Below are 22,280 nucleotides of genomic sequence, written 5' to 3'. Positions count from 1 at the left end.
GTTTCAATAACCAATCTATAACCAAACCATAACTATATCCATAAAATCCGGTTTCATATAAAACCGATTTTAATTTATCCATTTTTTAAAGTGGATACCAATATGGATATCCAGTTTTTAAATTTGGTTAAAAAACCGGATTACCATATCCAAAACCAAATTCAATATTTTTTAAAATTCAATATTCCATTATTCATATTCCTAATTTATAACCGATTTTACTTCCAATTTCCAAAATCTAAATTCAATTCCCTTTTTCAACCATGAAAGAACCTTAATTCATAACCGGTGTTGTAATGTTGTTGGATCCTTGACAATGCTTTGTTTTTAGCTGCTATGTCACTGTTTTAGCTTCTTTACTCTTAGTGTTTGCAATATATAAGTGCTACTTACTTTGGTTTTAAGCTATGAAACAAGTTATTTTGGAATTTAATATATTATAGTGTTGTAAGCCAGAGCCAATTTCATGGCTGTCTTATGGAGTGGAAATCATAACATGGCTATTGTTGATGATGATATGAGATCCATTTTAGATTAGTTGACGGAAATATTCGGCTATTTATGATGGTCTGTTTGTTGAATAAGTATATTTTTATGTTCATCCTAATTTCATTTGGTGTATGTTCGTCCTATTCTTGGTGTTAGGGGTGGCAAAATGGGCTAGGCCCGCTGGGCCAGCCCGTTTGGCCCACCTTTTTTGACGGGTTGGGTTGGGATTTTGAACCCAAATTTAAAAGTGGGTCAACCCAACCTAACCCGTATTTTGGCGGGTTGGGTTGGGTTAGCCCGCCAACCCATTTTTCACATTTTTTTTTGAAATTTTTTTTCTATTTTTATTCTTTCAGTAGATTATTGTAACGTGCGCATATAATATGACAAACCTAAACTAAAAAAAAAAACTATTTTGAAAACTAGTCAATGACCTTCTATGGATTCACCTATATAAGTTACAGCTCTTATTCGTAGGTTATATTTTGTCTAAAACTTCCATGCCTACTCGACATTATCTTTTATAATTGTTGGTCGACTATTATTGGCTAAAGTAAACTCTTGTTGATGATTGTAAAACACATTTAGTGATGTTAAGTAATATTAAATGAGTGTGTATCAAAGAAAAATGACATTTATCAATGATTTGATGAAGGTTATTGAAACTTACACTTGATAGTTGCTAGTGAGGTTATAGTTTTACAACTTTTAATAACCACACATGATAAATATTTTTTTGGTATAGCTATTAGTGAGAATTTCTAGTTGAACTCATAACATTTAAAGATAAAGAACAAGTATAATTCTACTTTTTTTCATGTGTCAACATATAAAATGTGAAAGATTGCTTAAAATTTCTCATTGCACATCTTTTTTTATTTCACCAAATTTTCTAAGTGGGCTAGCCCGCCAACCCGTTTTCCCGCCAAAATATGGGTTGGGTTGAGACTTTGAACCCAAATACCAAAAGTGGGCTAGCCCAACCCAACCCGCATTTCGGCGGGTTAGTGGCGGGTTGAGCCCAGCCCGGCCCGCCAACCCATATTGCCACCCCTACTTGGTGTTATTGGAAACTCATAAAAGTTATATTCACGTTTTTTAGTCAATCATCTTAGACAAATTTGACTGTATATCATATTAGACAAATGAAATGACCAAATATAGTTTCAAAATCCAGTTTTAAAATCCGGTTTGAGCAAAATCCAATTTTAAAATCCGGTTTTCAACCAAATCCGGTTTTAAATCCGGTTTTTCAATCAAATCCAGTTTTAAAAACTGATTCTGAACTAAATCTAGATTTTAAAACCGGTTATGTTTAAAACCGGTTTTAAACTGGTTTTAAAACCGGTTAAATCTGGATCTAGATTAAAAACCGGTTTTATAACCGGTTTGGGATATCAAAACTGGATCAGTTAAAAAATCCAAATTGTAAAACTGGTTTTAAAGTGGACATGGTTTTGTTTTAACCATATCCAATTTTTGAACACCCCTCACTAGACCTAGAAGTACAAATCATAGACCCATTGTTTACCAATGCACTATTAAAACTATTTTTATTTTAGGTGTTTGATTTAAAAAGTTTCTAAACTTGCATATCTTATATTATTGTTTAGGCACAATGAAACCTCCTGCTCATTTTTCATGTAAATTTCTTCTTAAAAATCTCCATTAAAAATGCAATATTCACAAAACAAATAGTTGCAAGGAAAAAATAAGTTTATGTATAACTAGAAAACAAATATTTGAAAAGATATTTTTTAAGTCCATTTTAAAAATTCAATCAACTTTACAAGGAAAATAAGTTTATGTACGTAGTTTGAGTTGTGAGCTTGTTGGACAAAATTAGGATACAAGTATCAAGTATGTACATATTTTTCTTGAGGCTTCTTTATGAGGATATTGCTTTTAACTGTAGTTGTCTAGTCATGGATCCCACATAAGCTTATAACAAAACTTACCATTGTCAGAATTTAGTTACTTCCGTTATTCCTATTTGTGTCCCAAAAGTGATTCACGTTTGGTTGTAAAGAGAGTCACACAACTTCATAAAACTTTCCCTACCTGCCAAACTATTCTATTTTTGTCTCCGGTTTTCCTCTTCACTTATTCTCCTATATTCACTCTAACTCTCTATATATCCTTATATACATGCACACACATTCATCTGAGCATGTTTTATTTCCATATCCGTTGTTGTGTATGGTAACTTCAACTGATCTAACATACATAATTAAGCTTGCTGTTATCATTGAAGAATACGAGACAACAACATGGAGGGGGGAGTTCCAGAAGCTGATAGTTCTGCTTTCAAAGAGTGCTTCGCTCTTTCATGGAAAAACCCGTACATTCTTCACCTTGCTTTCTCTGCTGGAATCGGTGGCCTCCTCTTTGGCTACGACACCGGTAAGTTATCATATATAGCGCTAATTGGTGAACCACGGAATAGTGGCACACATCCAATACCTGTAATTTGAGTTAGACAGAGTTTATACAAATTGCATAAACTCTCCAAGGTGTCGAGTGTCTAATCCTACCTCATTGAGACACTCATTTCTCTTATGAGCAATGCATAACTGCATAAGTATAATGTTTATAAGCATGACAAATCTAAAACTTAAAATGTATTAAAATAAAAAAATGTCAAAGTTTGTGCTGAAATTATATTTTAATAGTATTTTGAGCTTTAATTTAATCGATATTACTTGGTAGATGTTGAATTCTTTCCGAATTATACTTAAGTGCTTCTCTACCTCTGGCCACTTTTTGATATTTGCAGGTGTTATATCCGGGGCTCTTTTGTACATCAGAGATGATTTCAAAGAAGTGGATAGAAAAACTTGGTTGCAGGTAAGTGTTTGTTGTCCCTCAGCCCAGAAAATGAAATGTCATTGTTTCACTTATTTGTCTCATAACCCATTCATTGTGAATATTGATTATCTATGGGTGGCAATATTATACATTAACAATAACATTCATTTTGAAAAATGATTTGTAGGCATATGCATATTGCAGACATTCAACAAATATTCGGAATGAGAAAGAAAGATAAGAGAGAAAAATAATTGATGTGATATATGATAGAAGAAAGAATCAGATAAAATACATGAATTTCTGTTGAATGTCTACTCTATTTATATGTCTAAAACATTTATGTCATGATTTTATCTATCGTGGACTAAGAAAACACTGGTTCAGAAGTTGAAAATGAATCTATGCATAATAACTTTTAACACATAAGAAACATATTGTAAATAAAATACACTAAATGTTCGTTGTAAAAACATGTTTCAATTGTGGACCATTTTTTAACATGATAGATGGTAGAATTGCCCTTATGTTAGTAAGTGGAATTTTGTTTCTACAAAACACAGGAAGCCATAGTTAGTATGGCAATTGCTGGTGCGATTATAGGAGCTTCGGTTGGTGGATGGATGAGTGATCGTTTTGGGAGAAAAGCTACAATCCTTTATGCAGATGTACTCTTCTTTGCTGGTGCTGTTATTATGGCAGCTGCTCCTAACCCATCGGTTCTCGTTGTTGGTCGTGTCTTTGTTGGCCTTGGTGTTGGAATGGCTTCAATGACATCACCCCTTTACATTTCAGAGGCTTCTCCAACCAAAGTTAGAGGGGCCCTTGTAAGTCTCAATAGTTTCCTCATCACTGGGGGACAGTTCCTTTCCTACATCATCAACTTGGCATTAGCCAAGGTAAGAACCTACCCTTAATGCTTTCTCATCAATATTGAATACACTCGTGCTCATGTTCAGCTTAAATAGCACATTTTGAGACATTTTCTGTTGAAGCTTTAAGTTGCTACTTCAACAAAAAAATGTCTTAAAATGTGTTATTTTCTGTTTTCATGCGGTAAACCAAAATGAACAGGGAGGTGGATTAACACCTTCTTTTTTTCCTTTTTAAGTTGCCTGGAACATGGAGGTGGATGTTAGGAGTAGCGGCGGTACCTGCTGGTGTACAGATTGCACTTATGCTTACACTCCCTGAATCACCTCGTTGGCTATTCCGAAAGGTTAGTGTACCACACATCATTTTCTATGAGGTGGAGTAATAGTCTAACTCAAAATGTCTTAAGGCAATTGAGAACATAAGTCTCCAACTTAAATACACTAGATTTTGCTCTCAACCCACCAATGATGTTTTTTCGTTGTAGTGGGAACTAAGAATGCAATAAGGCTTTTTCCTTTTTCATGTCTTATTGTTGTAATTAGTTATTTCAACATGTGATAGGGAAAGGAAGAGGAAGGGAAAGCAATTTTAAGGAAGATTTATCCAGCTGATGAAGTTGAATATGAGATTCAAGTTTTGAAGGAACAAACCGAATTGGAAATTAAGGAAGCACAACTCTCAGGCAATGTCAGCATGTTACAGTTGTTGAAAACAAAAGCAGTGAGAAGAGGTTTATATGCTGGGATGGGGCTTCAGATTTTCCAACAGTTTGTGGGCATTAACACAGTCATGTACTACAGCCCCACCATTGTTCAGTTAGCTGGTTTTGCATCCAATGAGGTAGCAATGCTTCTATCACTCATCACTGCAGGGATGAATGCATTTGGTTCCATTTTGAGCATTTACTTGATTGATAAAACTGGGAGAAAGAAGCTTGCTCTGATTAGTTTGGTTGGAGTAGCAGGATCCTTAGCTCTTCTCACTGCTATTTTCCACCAAACTGAGACTACATCCCCACCTATTAGCCCAGTTGAAACATCTCACTTCAATGGTACATGTCCTGATTACAGTTCAGCCACCAACCCTGGTAAATGGGATTGCATGACTTGCCTTCAAGCCCCAGAATGCAGCTTCTGTTCTGCCCCAGATAAGGTAAAACAAAAAAAAAAACCTGAGAAATGCGAGCAACACGCTTTTTTAAGACAACTCAAACATTGTGATTGATTTATTTTATGAAAAAATAACAGATTTTTTAAGAAGTGAGAGAAATGTGTTGACTTTTCAAAATATAAATCAATTAGAGTGAATGTGTCGAGTGTGTTCTTAAAAGAGTGTGTTGTTAGCGCTCCTTAAAAAATAAAGAAAAAGTAAATTTAGAATGTGTTTAGTTTTGATTTTTTCTTTAAAAAATAATTTTTCAACTTTTTAGGCATTTGTTTAAGTTTTGAATTTCTTTTTAAAAAGTTAGAAATTAGATTATATGAATAAGCTACTCTGATTAGCTGATTTAAAAAAACTGTTGCAATAGATGAGAGGAAAATAGAATGTGTCTTTGATTAGTGCAGACACCATAGATCAGCTATGTTTTTCATAAAAATCTCTAAAATATAATATCGTTTTTAGAGAGTTAAAAATCATTAATCCACACAATTCATTTACTATTACCTAATGGTGTATTATATAAGGGTGCGTCTGTATGTATACACAAATATTCCAATGTACCTTAGCATGAAAGCAACAAATTGTTGTGGACATGATGTTATTCATTCTTCTTAGTACTAACTCCGCTATCAATTGATCTACAGCTAAAACCGGGGGCATGTTTGATTCAAGATGACTCCTTGAAGAGTCAATGTCATTCAGAACACAGGGATTGGTATACAAAAGGATGTCCCAGCAAAACAGGGTGGGTTGCTATAGTGGGCTTGGCAGTCTACATCTTGTTTTTCTCACCTGGAATGGGAACTGTTCCATGGGTAATCAACTCTGAGATATACCCTTTAAGGTACAGAGGAATCTGCGGAGGAATGGGATCAACCGCGGTCTGGGTCTCCAACCTCATTGTATCACAGTCCTTCTTATCTGTGACTGAAGCTATTGGGGCTGCATGGACATTCATGATTTTTGGAATAATTAGTTGTTTTGCCATTGTCTTTGTCATTTTCTTCGTACCAGAGACAAAGGGAGTTCCAATGGAGGAGATGGAGAGGATTCTCAATGAAAGAGGAATTAAATTCAGTTTAAGTAGTTAAATGTAGAGAGTTACTATAGAGATGTAGAACTTTAAACCCCTTTCTCCCTTGTTCCCTCTTTATTTTTACAAGGAAGGTCATGTTAGCTCTTTAGCAAGTGTACTAAATTGCTATGAAGTAATAAAAGATCGTATCCATATGAATTGAATTGTGAGTTTTAGTACCAACTTGCTAGTTTTATGCTGGAAGAACAAATCAAATAGTTGTATTTTGCAACAGTTGAGTTAAATGGTGAAAAGAGATTAAAAGATTATGTTGATTAACAAGAGAAAAGATCATAAGGGTAAGGGAATGATTTCATAAACCAATCTCTATGTTTTTACTCACTTCTGAATTAATTCCAATTACTCAAGGTGTTAAGCCTAGTTATCAACTTATTAATCTCATAGTTAAGTTTATTTTATGCATTTACAATACTTGATTGATAGATTCAGTTTATATTATGCTTTATTTTTCTGAATTTATGTACTCTTTTACTTTATTTATGAATATGTTTTCTTTTTTAATTGAGCTTGAGTTGATGCAAATATTTTATTATTTCTCGCACAATTGATAGATCTGTTAAGAATAAGGATTTGAGGAAGGGATCAATCATCTTTTGTTACGCGTTAGACATAATGGTAGTGCTTGGTCTTGTTGGCTTGCCGATTAAGAACAATTATTCTTCAATTGAAATTGGTTAGGAACTAATACATTAGTGCTAACGGTTGAATTGAAAGTTATGCTCAATTAAGAAATTAACAAGTAGAAACCTCGGCAAAACACTATAGATGAATGAAAGAGTTCATAGGTAAAATTGGAAATATTAAAGGCATAAGTATAAATTGAGGAAGGTACACCTAAAGTACTACTTTCTCGTGTATTTCTCTTCGTTTAATAGCTTTTGTTTATTTCTACTTTTTAAAAACTGTACAACAACTTTTAATCAATCGTTCTAACAAAAGACAAACTAATCAAAACTAGTACCAAACGTAATTGTCGTGGTTTGATATCTTTTATTATTACGAGCGAATCTATACGCTTGCATATGAACTATCAAGTATTGTATTGCATTGTGTGACGTGAAATGATTGCAAACACCCGCTCATCGCTTCATTGTATTATTATTTTTAATCAAAATAGAAGAATAACATTTTCTTTCATTCTAATTTCTACACAACCAAAGAAAGAAAATATTATCCATTTTCTTTCTTCATTTTCAAACGAAATCAATAAACCTAAAAACCCCTCTCAAATTCATTTTTCTTTCTTCCAACTTTTCTTTTCTCTCATTTTCTTTCAAAACCAAACAAAGCACTACACTTCCCTCAACATTACATTTCATTTCTGTTAAACCCTACTAGCTTCTAACCCTCCTCCACCACACTTGGCTGCTGCAACATCACACACCACCATGGCTTTCATTTCCAATTCCAAGCTCCTCCGATGGCGACCCACTCTCCGCCCCTTCTTCCCCAACCCTCTCTCCCGCTCCTCCACCTCCACCTCCCTCGCCGAACCTCTCTCCGATCCCGACCACCACACCCAACCTCCTCGTTCCGAACCCCAATCCCGATCCAGAACCTCATCCCAACCCAACCCTGAACTCATCATCTGCCGCATGATGGCTAACCGAGCCTGGACAACCCGCTTACAGCACTCGATCCGCTCCGTCGTCTCAAAATTCGACAGCTCCCTCGTCTGGAACGTCCTCCACAGCGCCGCCAACCCCGAACACGCTCTCCAATTCTACCGCTGGGTCCAACGGGCTGGACTCTTCGTCCACGACAGGGAAACCACCCTCAAGATGATCCAAATCCTCACGCGCTACTCCAAGCTCAACCACGCGCGCTGCATCCTCATTGACGCTCCTAAGTACAATGTGCCCTGGGATGAGGACATGTTCGTCGCGTTGATCGAGGGCTACGGTCGCGCTGGGATCGTTCAGGAAGCGGTTAAGGTCTTCCAGATGCAGAAGGAGCGGACTGTGAAATCGTATGATGCAGTGTTCAAGGTGATTCTCAGGAGGGGGAGGTACATGATGGCGAAAAGGTACTATAATGCAATGTTGAGGGAGGGTATTGAACCTACTAGGCATACGTATAATATTCTTCTTTGGGGTATGTTTTTGTCTTTGAGATTGGATACTGCTATTCGTTTGTATGAGGATATGAAAACTAGAGGTGTTTCGCCTGATGTTGTGACTTATAATACTTTGATTAATGGTTATTATCGGTTTAAGAAGGTTGAGGAGGCTGAGAATTTGTTTGTCGAGATGAAGGGGAAGAATATAGCGCCTAATGTGATTAGTTACACGACTATGGTGAAGGGGTATGTTGCCGCGGGGCAGGTTGATAAGGCTCTGGAGGTTTTTCAGGAGATGAAGTCTTGTGGGATTAAGCCGAATGCGGTTACGTTTACCACGTTGTTGCCGGGGCTGTGTGATGCGGAGAAAATGACTGAGGCTCAGAATGTGTTGGGGGAGATGGTGGAGAGGTATGTTGCGCCTAAGGATAATGATGTTTTTATGAAACTGATGACTTGCCAGTGTAAGGCTGGGAACTTGGATGCGGCTGCTGATGTGCTGAAAGGGATGATAAGGTTGAGCATTCCCACGGAGGCTGGTCACTATGGTGTCTTGATTGAGAATTTCTGCAAGGCTAGTGTGTATGACAGGGCTGAGAAATTGTTGGACAAGTTAATTGAGAAGGATATCATCTCGAGGCCGCAGAGTACTTATGAAATGGAAGCTAGTGCGTATAACCTGATGATTAAGTATCTGTGCGATCATGGGAAGACAGGTAAAGCAGAAACGTTTTTCCGCCAGTTATTGAAGAAGGGTGTGCAGGATTCTGATGCTTTCAATAATTTGCTCCGCGGGCACTCGAAAGAAGGCAATCCTGATTCTGCTCTTGAGATCGCGAAGATCATGAGCAGGAGAGGGGTGCCTAGAGATGCAGAATCTTACAGATTGCTTATTGAGAGTTACTTGAGAAAAGGAGAGCCGGCTGATGCTAAAACAGCTTTGGATAGCATGCTTGAAAGTGGGCATCTACCAGAATCATCTCTTTACAGGTCAGTTATGGAGAGTTTGTTTGAAGACGGCAGAGTTCAAACTGCAAGCAGGGTAATGAAAAGTATGGTGGAGAAGGGGGTAAAGGAGAATATGGACTTGGTTTCAAAGATATTGGAGGCCCTTCTCATGAGAGGTCATGTTGAAGAAGCTTTGGGCCGAATTGATTTACTTATGCTTAACGGGTTTGAGCCTGATCTAGACCGCCTTTTAACAGTTCTTTGTGAGAAAGAAAAGACAATTGCTGCGCTCAAACTTTTAGATTATGTTCTTGAGAGAGACTTCATCATTAGCTTTTCACTCTATGATAAGGTTTTAGATGCTCTCTTAGCAGCAGGGAAGACCCTCAATGCATATTCGATCTTGTGTAAAATTCTGGAGAAAAGAGGTGCTACAGATTGGAGCAGCCGTGATGAACTGATTAAGAGCCTTAGCCAGGAGGGGAACACAAAGCAAGCGGATGTTTTGTCGAGAATGATCAAGGAAAAGGAGGGAAGTTCCGTAAAGAAGAGAGAAGGAAAGAAGAAAGTTAGTGCAGCTACATAATTTGTTCTCTCATCATTTTATTTTTATGTTTTAGATGTGACAAGAATTCATGAGTTTTGTGTTGGCTGTAATAAGTTGTTATATGAGGAAAAGAATTCAGGAATTGTTCTTTATTTATAACCCAAAACTGCAATTTCTTCTGACTGACAAAATCAGAATTTTGTTATGACACACATCATATGTCATTATCTTTTATTTTGTCGCTATGTTGTTATCAACAGTCTACTATCAAGGTCTCCCCATTGTGTTTTTCATGTTAAACACAGTTCTTTCTGAATGATGTAACTGTAAGAAGTATGAACTGAACTAGAGTTTTCAAATACACTTGTATTGAGTTTACCAGATTTGTGAATCTTTTATTTCTCTTTTATTTTGCTTTCCCAATTCCTTTTCACTATGCTAAGTATACAAGGTCTTGAACCAATGCCACTTACAAGAACTGTCATTGTCAGTCTCACCTGCTGAGTGCTGATAAGCTCAATGATGAGGAACCTAGTACCCATTCCGGTCTTTGTATAAGCCTAGTGCATTGTGGTGCCTGCTTGTAAGCTGACTATGATATTGGAAGATCTACCACTTCCAAGAATCTGGTAGACCCTTGGAGAGAGTGAGATAATCTCTTTTTCTTCCTGCTTTCTACTAACTGGACTTGGGTTTTGCAGGTTCCATAACACATAGAATGACAGAAGTATTCTTCTCACAAACCAAGAAAATCTGGGTGCAGAGGTAAAAAAAAAGTGATTCACACAATGTTTTCCTTATCTATGCTATTTTTTATGCATATGTCTATGTTTAGGTTTATTTTTACATTTTAGGTGGAATCTTACCATCTGATGTCCATCTTACGATTTACTATCTTGCACCCCCATTCAATTTCTCATAAAATATCAATTTTCACAACATATGTCCTACTCTCTATAAGAACTATTCTGTTCATTCTCTAGTTAATACAGAATCTTTTGGTTGGCCTGCACTAGTTGTTTGGTCCTGCCACTCTACGATTCTTCTGATCTTAATGAAAATTGGAAACTCTTCCTTGTGGAGGAATGATGTCTACATCAAATTGGGTTTTGGGTCTCAAATATCAATTGTTGAGAGTATTTGGAATCAGCAATTTGTAGCTTCAATCTTCTGTTTTTCATTTCAAAAACCAAGCCTTGATCTATTTAGGTTGAGGAAACCTGTCTGAGAGTGACCTATATGCCACAGACCAGAGAGGTTCATATTCTACACATCATGTCTTTATACTCAAAATAACTTTTGAAAAAAGCTTATTAACCTTATTACTTTCCATTGGCTGTGGGGTTGGACCTTTCTATAAATTGGCACACTTGCTCCATATTGCTAGGATTATCTGTAGTTAAGATATATGGAAGATGCATGTACTGTGATGTGTGTGACATTATTCCATATGAAAATAATGTGTTAGGCTGCAATTCCATGCTTTTTGTACTTTGAGAGATTCTAATGCTGCTAAGGGACCAATCATATGCTTCTCATAAAATCGATGCTCAACCTACACTTTGCATCTTGAACTGAATGTGCTCCATATTTTAAATAATTTGTGTCCAACCTAATCCAGTATTCGCGAGAGCAACACACTTCTTTTCTCTTTTTAGTCTCTCAAGCAATGATTCTACCTTCTTTCACTTATTTGTTTCAGGCAATATGCTTTGCTTGCCATAACCCTTGTCAATTGTCAACAAGCATCATCATCTAACTTCACCTCACTCACATGCATAAAATTTCTTATTGGGTTCCAATGGCCTAATCCGCTAGTGCAATTATTGAGTTCTCTTTCTTCTTTTCAAACGTTGAGAATCTATTCAACCACCCTGAGGTTGAGAGAATAGGAGTTGAGTGGAGCAAGACAAGTTTCGTATCTGATAGGTTGTAGGTTCAAGACTTCAAGCCCCAACTCGTCCTCTTAAGATGAGTTAAATGTGGGTATACTAGGTGCTCTCTCAACCTGATTATTTTTCCTGCCAAGCAACATCCATCCGCTTGCTCTAAATTTCCTTATAAAAAAAGGCATATATAGGCTACAATATTTTTTGTTTATGCTACATTGAGGCTTCTATTTTTGTTGGTATCTTGGAACTGTTTAGGAAAGAATGGCTACAAAACTCAATTATTTTGAACCAGATAAAAACGAATATTAACACATTTTATCAACGGCTAATTTTTATGAAGCTGCATAGCCACCATGTAACAAGGAAACTACCATAATCCTTGGATGAGTCCAATTGCTTGTTTTTTATTCATTAAACAAGCAAGCATCGTGTACATCGCAAGATATCTTTAAAGATTACAATTAATATAAATTTTTGTTACAAAGGAAAAGTAGATTACAATTAATATAAAAAAAATTAAGCCTTAGTTCTTTTTTCTTCTTTGAAAAACAGTTAAAATATTTAATAAAAATGATGAATGTGTAAATTATTTAATATTTTAACTATGTTTTCCGAAGAAGCAAATTAGTTCAGGTATTCACCACGACGGTAGAAAGTCATATGCTAGATGGAAGGAGTGCACAATAGCACAATTGAGATTGCGAAGGTGTCGTTGTAGACGGTGGTAGCCTTTATTGGTGGTTGCAAGAGGTAGTCGTAGAGGTGATGCGGGAGGAGTTCGTGGTGGTGAACAGTGGTAGTCGCACACTATGGTTGTAGGGCCACAAAGGTAACCTAGGTGGTGGTTGTAGGTGGTAACAGGGATGTGACTATGGCATGACGACGATAGGGGTGAAGGAAATCAGTGGTGGACACAAAGAGGGGAAAGAACCAGACAAAAAAAGGGAAAATTTTCACTTTTTGGGTAGCAAATCCATTTAGTTTGGAAGAGAACCCACTAATACTAAGAGAAACGCCTACCTAAAAGAAAAAGAAGCCTCCATGGAGAAAGCCAGAAAGGGGAACCCACAAAGGGGTGGCGAATGATGCTCTTGCTTTTACACCCTTGCAAAGAAAACTTTTGGACCAAAATCAATTTGTGTGGTTAGGTGTAAAAAAAGTGGGGTAAATAGCAGTTTAGGGACCCAACTTGAAGACGGATGACACATACAGGAACTAACTTGGTTATTTACCCCAAAAAAAAATGTATTACTAACATTCTTCAACATTATTTTGATGGCAGGACTCGAGAGGGGGTAGATGTCGATTTTTTTCCCCAAAAGAGGCCAGATGTTGTTTTTTTTTTTTTTGGGTCAAAAACCAGATGTTGTTAATTAAGCTATTATTGACAGCCAGCAAAAGTGGATTTGTTTTCTTGAAAGAAAATTGAGAATCATATTTTTGGAGCTGCAGGTACCATAGCCATTCACAGACACAGAGTATATATTTAGGCCCAATGCACAAATAGTGCAATTGTAAACTGGGCCACTTACATCCACTACAGCCACATATTAAACTGTTTTTGGATTCGGATATAACTATGGGCCTTTTCTGGGATATGTTTGTCCTTCAGTTTTGTTCCCTGCCAATAAAAAATATAAAAACTGTGCCCCATTATTAGATTTTTTTTATACATCGAAAAATGACAAAATAACAAACAACTAAACACCTAACTCATCCTGAAGGAGCAAGAACTGCAACTCAGGGCCTAGTGTGTCTACAATAGCTAAATCCGACACTCGACTCTATAATCCTTTCTTTGCGAGCCAATCAGCCACGGAATTGTGCTCCCTTGGAATCCAACTAACCAGCACCCGCCACGGCCTATTGATCAGCTCCTGAATTTCGCGCAGCAGCTGAAGTTGGTCATTGAGCACCACCCTTAAGTTCATATAACATTTATTAAATCATGAACGTTACTTAATAGTAACCGGTAAGATTTAAATAAATTTATTTTCAAAAAAAAGATTTAAATAAATTTTACACATTAAGAACAAATATATAGTAGAGTTATTTTACAACTAAATAATCAATACTCATTACTCAATTGGAAATAATCGACACAAATACAAATTTGTCGAACACCCTTTCAACCTACATTATGTTTGCTGTTGTTAAAAATTATCACCATGGTATATGTTAAATGAATGTATACAGAAATGTGTGTTTACATATTATTACTCTTATTTAATAAGAGATAACCCAAAATACAATGTGAAGTCGAGGACATGTCTCTTATTGAATTTGCACTTATGGTTTAGTTCAAGTGCAACTGAGTTTCCTTTCCTTGAATTGTTTTAATTTGAAATTTTTGACCTCTATACAATGCCTTTACTCTAAGACCTATTCCACCTTTCTAACCTCACCAATACCATGTGTTGAAAACCAATAGCGCGGTTGTGTCTAACCCTAGCTAGCTTTGCTTTATCTCCATCATCAATTTGAAAATGACTTATCAATTCGGAATTTATTTTGTAGGATATTTGTCGGTTGTTTGTGTTTATCCATGCACTTTTTTTATTAATTATATTATAGTAGATGGATTAATTTTGTTTGTTAAGTTTTTAATAAGTAATTTATCACATAAAAATGTTTAACCAAATCTTTATATAATTTTATTTTTTCCACACACTTATAAAAAGCTACACGACTGTGCCTTTTTATATAATACACTTTATATAATACACTATAAAAGCATACCTATGTAACGTGTATTTGATCTAGAGTTTGTAAAATTAATTTAACTAGAGTTTTTTTATCCGTGCTCGAGTTTTTTTATAAAAATATTTGTTCAAAAAATTGACATAAGCTCTATTTAATTAATTTTCATTGTATTGGTTTCAAAAAAAAATATTTTTATTAATAAAAATTAAGGATTTCATACATGTATAAATGGATTTCTCTTCACGGTAAAATTTTATCAAACGTTATTTTCTGACTGGATAATAAAACCCTACAATATTAATTGATCTAAAATTACTAAATATATTGATAAAAACTTCAAATCATGTTTGCAACCTCAAACATCTAACGTTACTAGGGTTGGCAATGGGCCCCGTGGGTGCGGGTTTGACCATTCCCACACCCGAATCCGAACTTAACACCTAAACTCAAACTCAAACCCAAATCCAATATGGGTGCAAAAGTTAAACCCAAATCCAAACCCCTGGGTTTCGGGTTACCCAAACTCAAACCTAAATCCGATATGAGCACCGAACCCGCAAAAAACTCAAATACCCGATCCGGAAACAACATGAACATAAGCTGTGAAACCTCATCATCTTTCCAATACAAAGGAAAAGTTATAGTTCATGAACATAAGCTGATAAACAACATAATTTATGGATTTATAAACATCTCAATTCTAAATGTCTATTTAAACTTCATTCTTCAATATTCTTCTAATTAAACTTCTCAGTTGAAGTATTAAACAAACAACAACAATCACAAATAATATAATAAAATAACAAAAATAACCACAAATTCGGGTTTGGGTTTGGGTGCGGGTTTAATCAATCTCACACTTATACCCAAACATGTTTTAAAATTCGGGTGAAACTCAAACCCAAAGAAATCGGGTTTCGCCCGAAATTTCGGGTTGGGTTCGGATTAGGCCTCATGAGTTTAGATTTTCTTGCCATCTCTAAACGTTACTGGATATTCCTACACTGCAAAAACTATATATAAAACATTATTTTTGTCATTTCACTTGCATGCTAAAGTTGATATCTACCAAGCTTCTCTAACTTCTAAGTTTGGTAAGAAATTTCGATGTTGCTCGTAGCTTCTTCACTCTAGAGTCAACAATCTTTCTCAATTCGGAAACTTCAGCACTCTACAATTTGATTTAATTTGTGGCGGACCACAAAGTTTCCTTCAAACATGACTTTCTTTGCATACTATTAATCCTGATTATTATGATTAGAAAATTACAAATGATTGCTTGCTTGACTATAGCTCTTCTCCCTCCCAGTTATAAGCTTGTCGATTGGAGGATCTTGCAATATTATCCCTTCACTTTCAAACCTACCATCGATGTATAAAAAATAAAGTCAATCTTTCATTCCCATTTTTTAATTGTATTGTTTATTTTGCATTTTCCAAACACTAGGCCCACCTCACCTGTTCTTCTGCTGTGTGCGAACTATTGACTATTAATATATGAGATTGTCAAATACACCCATCACACCAAAACAACACCCCCTGAAAACCCAAAACTACCCTCATTAAGGTAGCTAGCAGCAGCGAAAAAGTTAGACAAGTTTAAAGGCACATACCTATTCGTGTATAAAGGGGTGATAAGATTAGGTCTCTACCCTCTATTGTCTTGGATTTGGATCCTCTCCATCCAACTTCTCTCTATTCCCTCTCCATCCAAAATCTGAGCCATCCATTTTAAATTTTAAAGGTGAGGATTAATTCATGTTTTCTCTTTCTTCTTAAATTGATCCAAGCCTTTAAATACAATTCATTTTTTCTCTCTCTTATTAAATTGATCCAAGCCTTTAAATTTCAAAATCAATGGCTCAGATTTGAATGGAGAGAGGATGGAGGGAACATGGATGGAGAGGATCCAAACCCAATAAGGTTGCAATGACAATCTTTGTAGGGAGGTGGCACAGGAAGGCATCATCCTTCCACCTTTCATCAGGTGAGATGATGATCACCTTAGATGATGTGTCATCTTTTGAACATATCTTTATTATTCGAGTGTTTTTCACGCTTTTAGTGATTGATCCAGCCGAGACAACTGATAATTTGTGTTAGTTGCTTGGTGTCTCTAGAGGCGAAGCTTTGAAAAAGATGTGTACTGAACTAGGGGATGCACGATCGATACTCATTTATACTGGAATGCAGTGAAGATTCATTCTCATTTGAACTTCACATTTTTATTGCTTAAATGATTTATATATAAGAAGCGAAGGTAGTATATAATTTATTAAACACATAATTTATATATATATATAAAAGAACATGCGGGCATGGGCCTATATATCGCCCTATCCCCTCATCAGGATTCCTCCTACGCTGTAGCTAAGCTATGTTACAAATTCTGTATATTAGACATTATGTGAGGTCTATGCAAGCATGGCAAGACGAAAGATTGTATTTAAATAATCAATCTCATGTGAACGTTTTGTAGACTGCTAATTAAACAAATCTTAGAGGCAAAATTAAACAAGGGCTAAAACAGCTTTATTAGGATATGATCTGTGAGAACCATAAAGGGGAGCATATTGTGCCGGAATCTGAGCCATTATTAGGAAGAATACATCTGTTTATCATATCTGTTGATTCTGTTGGAATAAATTGAGCAAAGGCTATATTTACCTATAACCAAATCGATCAAAAAATTTATAGTGCTATGGAATCTGCCTTTGTGATCGATATGGGACCCAAAGTGGTGTTACACCTGTTTCGTGAAACTTATTAATGATCAAAAGATATAATAAGCCAAACAGGTGGGGATAATAATTTCAGCTCTCTGTCCAGACCAATGCCATTCTTTCATACCATGGGATTATATATATTTTTGTTGTCACATGTAGCCTATTAGAAAGAAGCTTTGCCTATTAGCCACGCCAAATGTGAGAATAGCTATTTGGCACGACACCAAATAGCACAACTCTCACATGATTGATGTATTCAAAATTGAAATTTATCGCTTAAACATTTAAATTTAATGTGTATCTCTACACATTAAATATAACTTTATAACCCATGAATATACGTTAAATTTAACTTTCTAATTAATGAGAATCTTAAATTTTGTAATACATAGGTGGTGTGGGAAATGTGCTATTTCGTCTCTTAATAATCCATTCAGATACACAAATTAAATGACGACAAATCATCTACAATATTGTTATTACAGATAAGGTGGTAGAGGATCACAAAAGCCATAATAGAAAGGTGTGTATTGTTAAAAGTTGACTCATTGAAGGCATATGATATGGTCAATTAAGAGTTCTTTGATTATATAATGGACAGGTCGAGTTTTGTGAAAAATTGAAGACATTGAATCATGGAGTGCTTAAAATTTGCGTTCATTATATTCTTTTAGATGATGTTTGCTAACAAAATTCATCACGGTAGAGGATTAGGATAATTGGGTTCCCATTTTTTGTTTCACATTGTGGGCTAACAATTTAGGGAAATGATAAAGAAGGCAATTGAAAGAAATATGTTCAATGACGCTTTGGCGAGAAGGATATGATTGTAGTATCCCATTTGCAATGGCTTAAACTCTAGCCTAAAATATAGCTTCAACTTGTGGCTACTCTTCACCATGATCGATCCAAATCTATATCATCTCAGGTCCAAACCCAACCTTATATAAGTGATAGTTAACTTCAGTGCTCGACAAAATATTCTTAAGCCTACTCATATTACAAGGGCACTAATTAACAACCTCATTGATGAGCAAGGCAATTTATAGAACCTCCAAGTCATTCGTAATACGTATTCCTAACGACTCGAACAATTGATAAATTCACAAAAACATCGGTAAATTGGTCAATCGTTCAACTTTTAGTCGTGGGTTACTGTTCTGGGAATGGACATTCAAGAGAGGTATAGTACCTAGAGTGTTCTGGGAATGGACATTCAAGAGAGGTATAGTACCTAGAGGTAGAGGGATTGTGCTAAGAGAGAATCAGAATGAGAGAGAGTGTGCTGAATTTCGAGTGTTATTTCATCCAATCAGCAAAAAGTCCCCTACACTTGATAACTACCTCCTATTTATAGAGCTTGGGTACTACCTATTGGGCCAATTGGGCCTCCGAGGTCAAGGCTCATCTGAAGGCCAGGGCCCCGCCTCAGGGCGGGATACATGCTGGGCATTGCCCCTCTAGGGGCTCGCCCAGTACACTAGTCCACAAGACACCGAGCTCGAGGTACGAGAGCTAAGGGTGTCTTTTAAATGCTTTTACATATGTCTTACAGTACACCAGAATCTGCACTGCCAACATGGCTTGAGAAAAGAGAAGTAAACTATATCGCCAACATGGCGTGAGCAAAAGGAAACTTGCATTTTCAGTTACCCAGTCCACTGACTTGACGAGCAACCCGAGCTGGCAAGTCCACTAGTCCACAAGCGGCGAGAACGATTACTTCGTATTGGCGATAAGTTGGAGCAGGTGTATGATCGTTCGCCGGCGGAAAAGGTGGCAGGCATGGGTCATGTGCTGATCATTCAATCACCGACTGGCGGTAACCCCTGCGAGCGACTGAACTTTGTTGTTGGTGTCACCTGCCAGGCGATGGTGTTTGATCTTTATAATGGCGAGGCTTTTCGCGCTTTCCCACAAACAATAACAATTGGGTTTGACAGCCAAAAGATGAAGGGCGAGCGCCCTTGGTCCGCAAGTCCACAAGCACAAAGCAGGAGAGCGAAGTGTGTCTCCAAACTGTGACCGTCAATCTCTGTCCCCTTGTGATTCCCCTAGCAAGTCGCCCGTTGCCACTTTCCACTTGGTACGGCGTTCCTCGGCTGGCGGTTTCGACCAACGCGCAGGAACTATTCCCAAGTTTCTAGTTGCAATAGCTTCCCCGCCTAGAAGATCACCTAGCCACGCTACTTGGCGGGATCAACAAAGGATGTATAAAGCGTGTAGGTCGCCGACATGGCGCAAATGAAACACAAACCGCCAATAGCGCAAGGAAATACGCAAATACATGAATCTCCGATTGACGCGGGACCTAGAAAGATGGTGTACAAACGCCTACAAGATTAAGGAGTCGTGGTGGCCCGCCTTATATGACGTGACTCGCTGAATAGAAGCTGGCTCGCCTGATGACATGGTCTCCCGCCAATCTCCCCCGCATCCGCCCCTCGTAGCATCTTCATGGATCAAGTTGCTTCCTGGGCGAGCCCCCTAATATGGCGAAGGGACTCAACCAGTCCACAAGACACCGAGCTCGAAGCATGAGAGCACAATGTGTCTTCAAGCTGAAGTCGCCGCCGCATCGTCCCTAGGAGAAGATCCGCCCGGCACGCATGCTCCTTCACTCGCCATAGTCTACAAGTCCACCAGACTCTGTGTCCAAGTCATGAGGAGTAGGAGTGTCCTCACTTGCCGCATCGCCATCACCATCTTGCTTTAGCCTTATAAGAAATTAGTTTGACTTGCTCGCCACTCTCAGCGTAAGGCCGCCACCATTTTGCGGTAGGTCGCTACCCTCATTTTTGGCGGTAGGTCGCAACCCTCTTGCGGTAGGTCGCGACCCTCTTGCGGTAGGTCGCCACCATTTTGCGGTAGGTCGCTACCCTCATTTTTGGCGGTAGGTCGCGACCCTTTAGCGGTAGGTCGCCATCCTCTTGCGGTAGGTCGCGACCCTCTTGCGGTAGGTCGCCACCCTTAGCGTGAGGTCGCCACCCTTTTGGCGACTTTTGTGTGTCTAAAAACTGAGTCTTACAGGTCGCCACCCATAGCGTTTGGTCGCCACCCTTTGGCATGAGGTCACCACCCTAGCGGTAGGTCGCCACCCTTGGTGTGATCGTCCCATTTCGGGACTCAAAGTGCTTTGGGTTCCAATGGCCAGTTGGATTACCAAAGCGGTGCTCAGTAGAATGGGCAATTTGTACCCCACACATCGCCAATGAATCCGGTGGTTACGTGGGCTTTTCCGGGGCTAATTTAGTTCATCGTGAAACTTGTTTCACTTTGTAACTAAATCGCGCCATCAGGAGCTTGTCCCACCCAATAACAAACCGCTTATGGAAGAGTCTTCCAAGTTTCATAAAACTTTAATGGTGTGCCTCAATTCACCCACTCCTTCTCTTTGATCCGATTTGCTCCTCTCTGTCTGAATCAAAACCAGTGAAGACAATATAACTTCTAATATCAACTTCAAAATAAGAAAATTAGGAAATACAACAACTGAGAAGGGAATCAAATAAAAGATGGAGGAAAATTTTGAAGGAATTGGAAAATTTGTTGCCAGCGATCTTAACCATAGCAACGCTTTACTCGCCAAACTTCCACGGCCAAAACAAAACGTGCCCGCCAGAATTCCGCCGCCGGAGTAAAACGTGCTTGCCAGATTCCAACGCCAGCGACGTTCTCCCGCCGCCGAACTCCATCGCCAACAACACTTGCTCGCCGCCTAACCTCAAAACGTGCTCGCCAAAGCCAACGCGTGCTCGCCAAAGCAAACGTGATCGCCAGAATTCCAACGCCTCATAAAAAAACGTCTCGGGATTGGCTCTGCTCTTCATGTATTGTGCTCTGGACAGATTCCTCGCCTTCGTTCTTTTCTTCGTCATTACCAATCTGCTCTCCCTCGCCTACATGCTTCCTCGATCTGAAGCTTCACCTCTGTTGACGCTCTTCATTGTCGGTCTGAACCGTGTTGCTCCGATCTGCCATCGCTGGATGCGCCTTGAAGAATCTCGATCTGTCATTCTCTCGTGAACGCACCTTGTTCTTTCCCCTCCGCCTTGCCACCGATCTGAAACTCCTCCTTTTATCGCTGCTTGGGCGACGTGTCGCCCTTTTCCAACTTCGCGCGCTTTCTTTTGAAAGCGTCGTCCTCCTCATCAAGAATATAAGTGCTGGCGCGAGCACGCATCTCCTCCATCGAACGCGCCGGCTTACGTGTCAATTTGCTGTTCAACCCTCCCGGTAGCAAACCGTTTTTAAATGCTGAAGCACAAGCTCGAGGCTCCTCGTCCTCAACCTTGACCGACGCTGCGTTGTACCTTGCCATGTACTCTTTCAGTGATTCTCCTTCTTGTTGGCGAATATTATATAGGTCGTTGATCGTCACTGGATGATTCTTATTCGCCGAGAATTGCACTAGAAACTTGGATGAGAAGTCTCTGAAATTTGAAATCGATCCGCGCGGCAAAGTTGTGAACCACGCCATCGCCGTCGATTTGAACGTCGATGGAAACATCCTGCACTTCACCGCATCTGACGCCGCAATTATCACCATCTTCGTATTAAAATACAGAAGATGATCCTTCGGATCGGAATCTCCGCTGTAAGAATCCAGAACTAACGTTTTCATGTTATCCAGAATCGCCACACTCTCGACATCTTCCGAGAACGGACGGAACTCAGCCACGGAATTTGCTTCTCTGCTTCCATCACCTCGCTGCTCGCGGCGGTAGAAATCTAACTGAGCCTGTAGATGCTCATTCCGCTGCTGGATGTTGCCAATGCTGCGCATCAAATGGCGCCATTGCTCCTGCGTCACCGCCGGTTGTTGTTCCGGAGCAGGTGAATTCTCTGGTGAGCGCTCCAGAGATCCCACCTGTGAAGGCGATGGAGGAGGTGGTGGTACAGGAGGTGATGGAGGAGGAGAAGGCGATTGTACTCCTGTCGTTCGTACCGGAGAATCCAGGACCACACGATGAGG

The 22,280-nt window shown here is 38.5% G+C and overlaps 2 protein-coding genes across 2 annotated transcripts; both read left to right on the top strand.

Annotated features, from left to right (window-relative positions):
• The first annotated feature begins 2,690 nt into the window (after window positions 1–2,690).
• Window positions 2,691–6,557, top strand: LOC130713721 (probable inositol transporter 2). Its single transcript, XM_057563519.1, has 6 exons — window positions 2,691–2,892; window positions 3,266–3,336; window positions 3,861–4,196; window positions 4,409–4,516; window positions 4,735–5,325; window positions 5,979–6,557. The coding sequence occupies exons 1-6, from the start codon at window positions 2,760–2,762 to the stop codon at window positions 6,423–6,425; spliced, it is 1,686 nt and encodes a 561-aa protein (XP_057419502.1). The 5' UTR covers window positions 2,691–2,759; the 3' UTR covers window positions 6,426–6,557.
• Window positions 6,558–7,731: 1,174 nt separating this feature from the next.
• Window positions 7,732–10,284, top strand: LOC130711584 (pentatricopeptide repeat-containing protein At2g37230). Its single transcript, XM_057561262.1, has one exon. It carries the CDS (start codon window positions 7,819–7,821, stop codon window positions 10,021–10,023), a length of 2,205 nt encoding a protein of 734 aa, XP_057417245.1. The 5' UTR covers window positions 7,732–7,818; the 3' UTR covers window positions 10,024–10,284.
• The last annotated feature ends 11,996 nt before the right edge of the window (window positions 10,285–22,280 follow it).

The sequence above is a fragment of the Lotus japonicus genome, chromosome 4, assembly GCF_012489685.1.
Source record: "Lotus japonicus ecotype B-129 chromosome 4, LjGifu_v1.2".
NCBI classification, from domain to species: domain Eukaryota; kingdom Viridiplantae; phylum Streptophyta; class Magnoliopsida; order Fabales; family Fabaceae; genus Lotus; species Lotus japonicus.
The sequence above is the reverse complement of the archived record's forward strand: the minus strand, read 5'-3'. Positions and strand labels throughout refer to the sequence as shown.

Coding starts and splice junctions, on each gene's coding strand:
- LOC130713721 (XM_057563519.1), top strand. CDS start 2,760: ATGGAGGGGGGAGTTCCAGAAGCTGATAGTTCTGCTTTCAAAGAGTGC. Junction 4,197..4,408: donor TCAACTTGGCATTAGCCAAG/GTAAGAACCTAC, acceptor TTCCTTTTTAAG/TTGCCTGGAACATGGAGGTG. Junction 4,517..4,734: donor CTCGTTGGCTATTCCGAAAG/GTTAGTGTACCA, acceptor AACATGTGATAG/GGAAAGGAAGAGGAAGGGAA.
- LOC130711584 (XM_057561262.1), top strand. CDS start 7,819: ATGGCTTTCATTTCCAATTCCAAGCTCCTCCGATGGCGACCCACTCTC.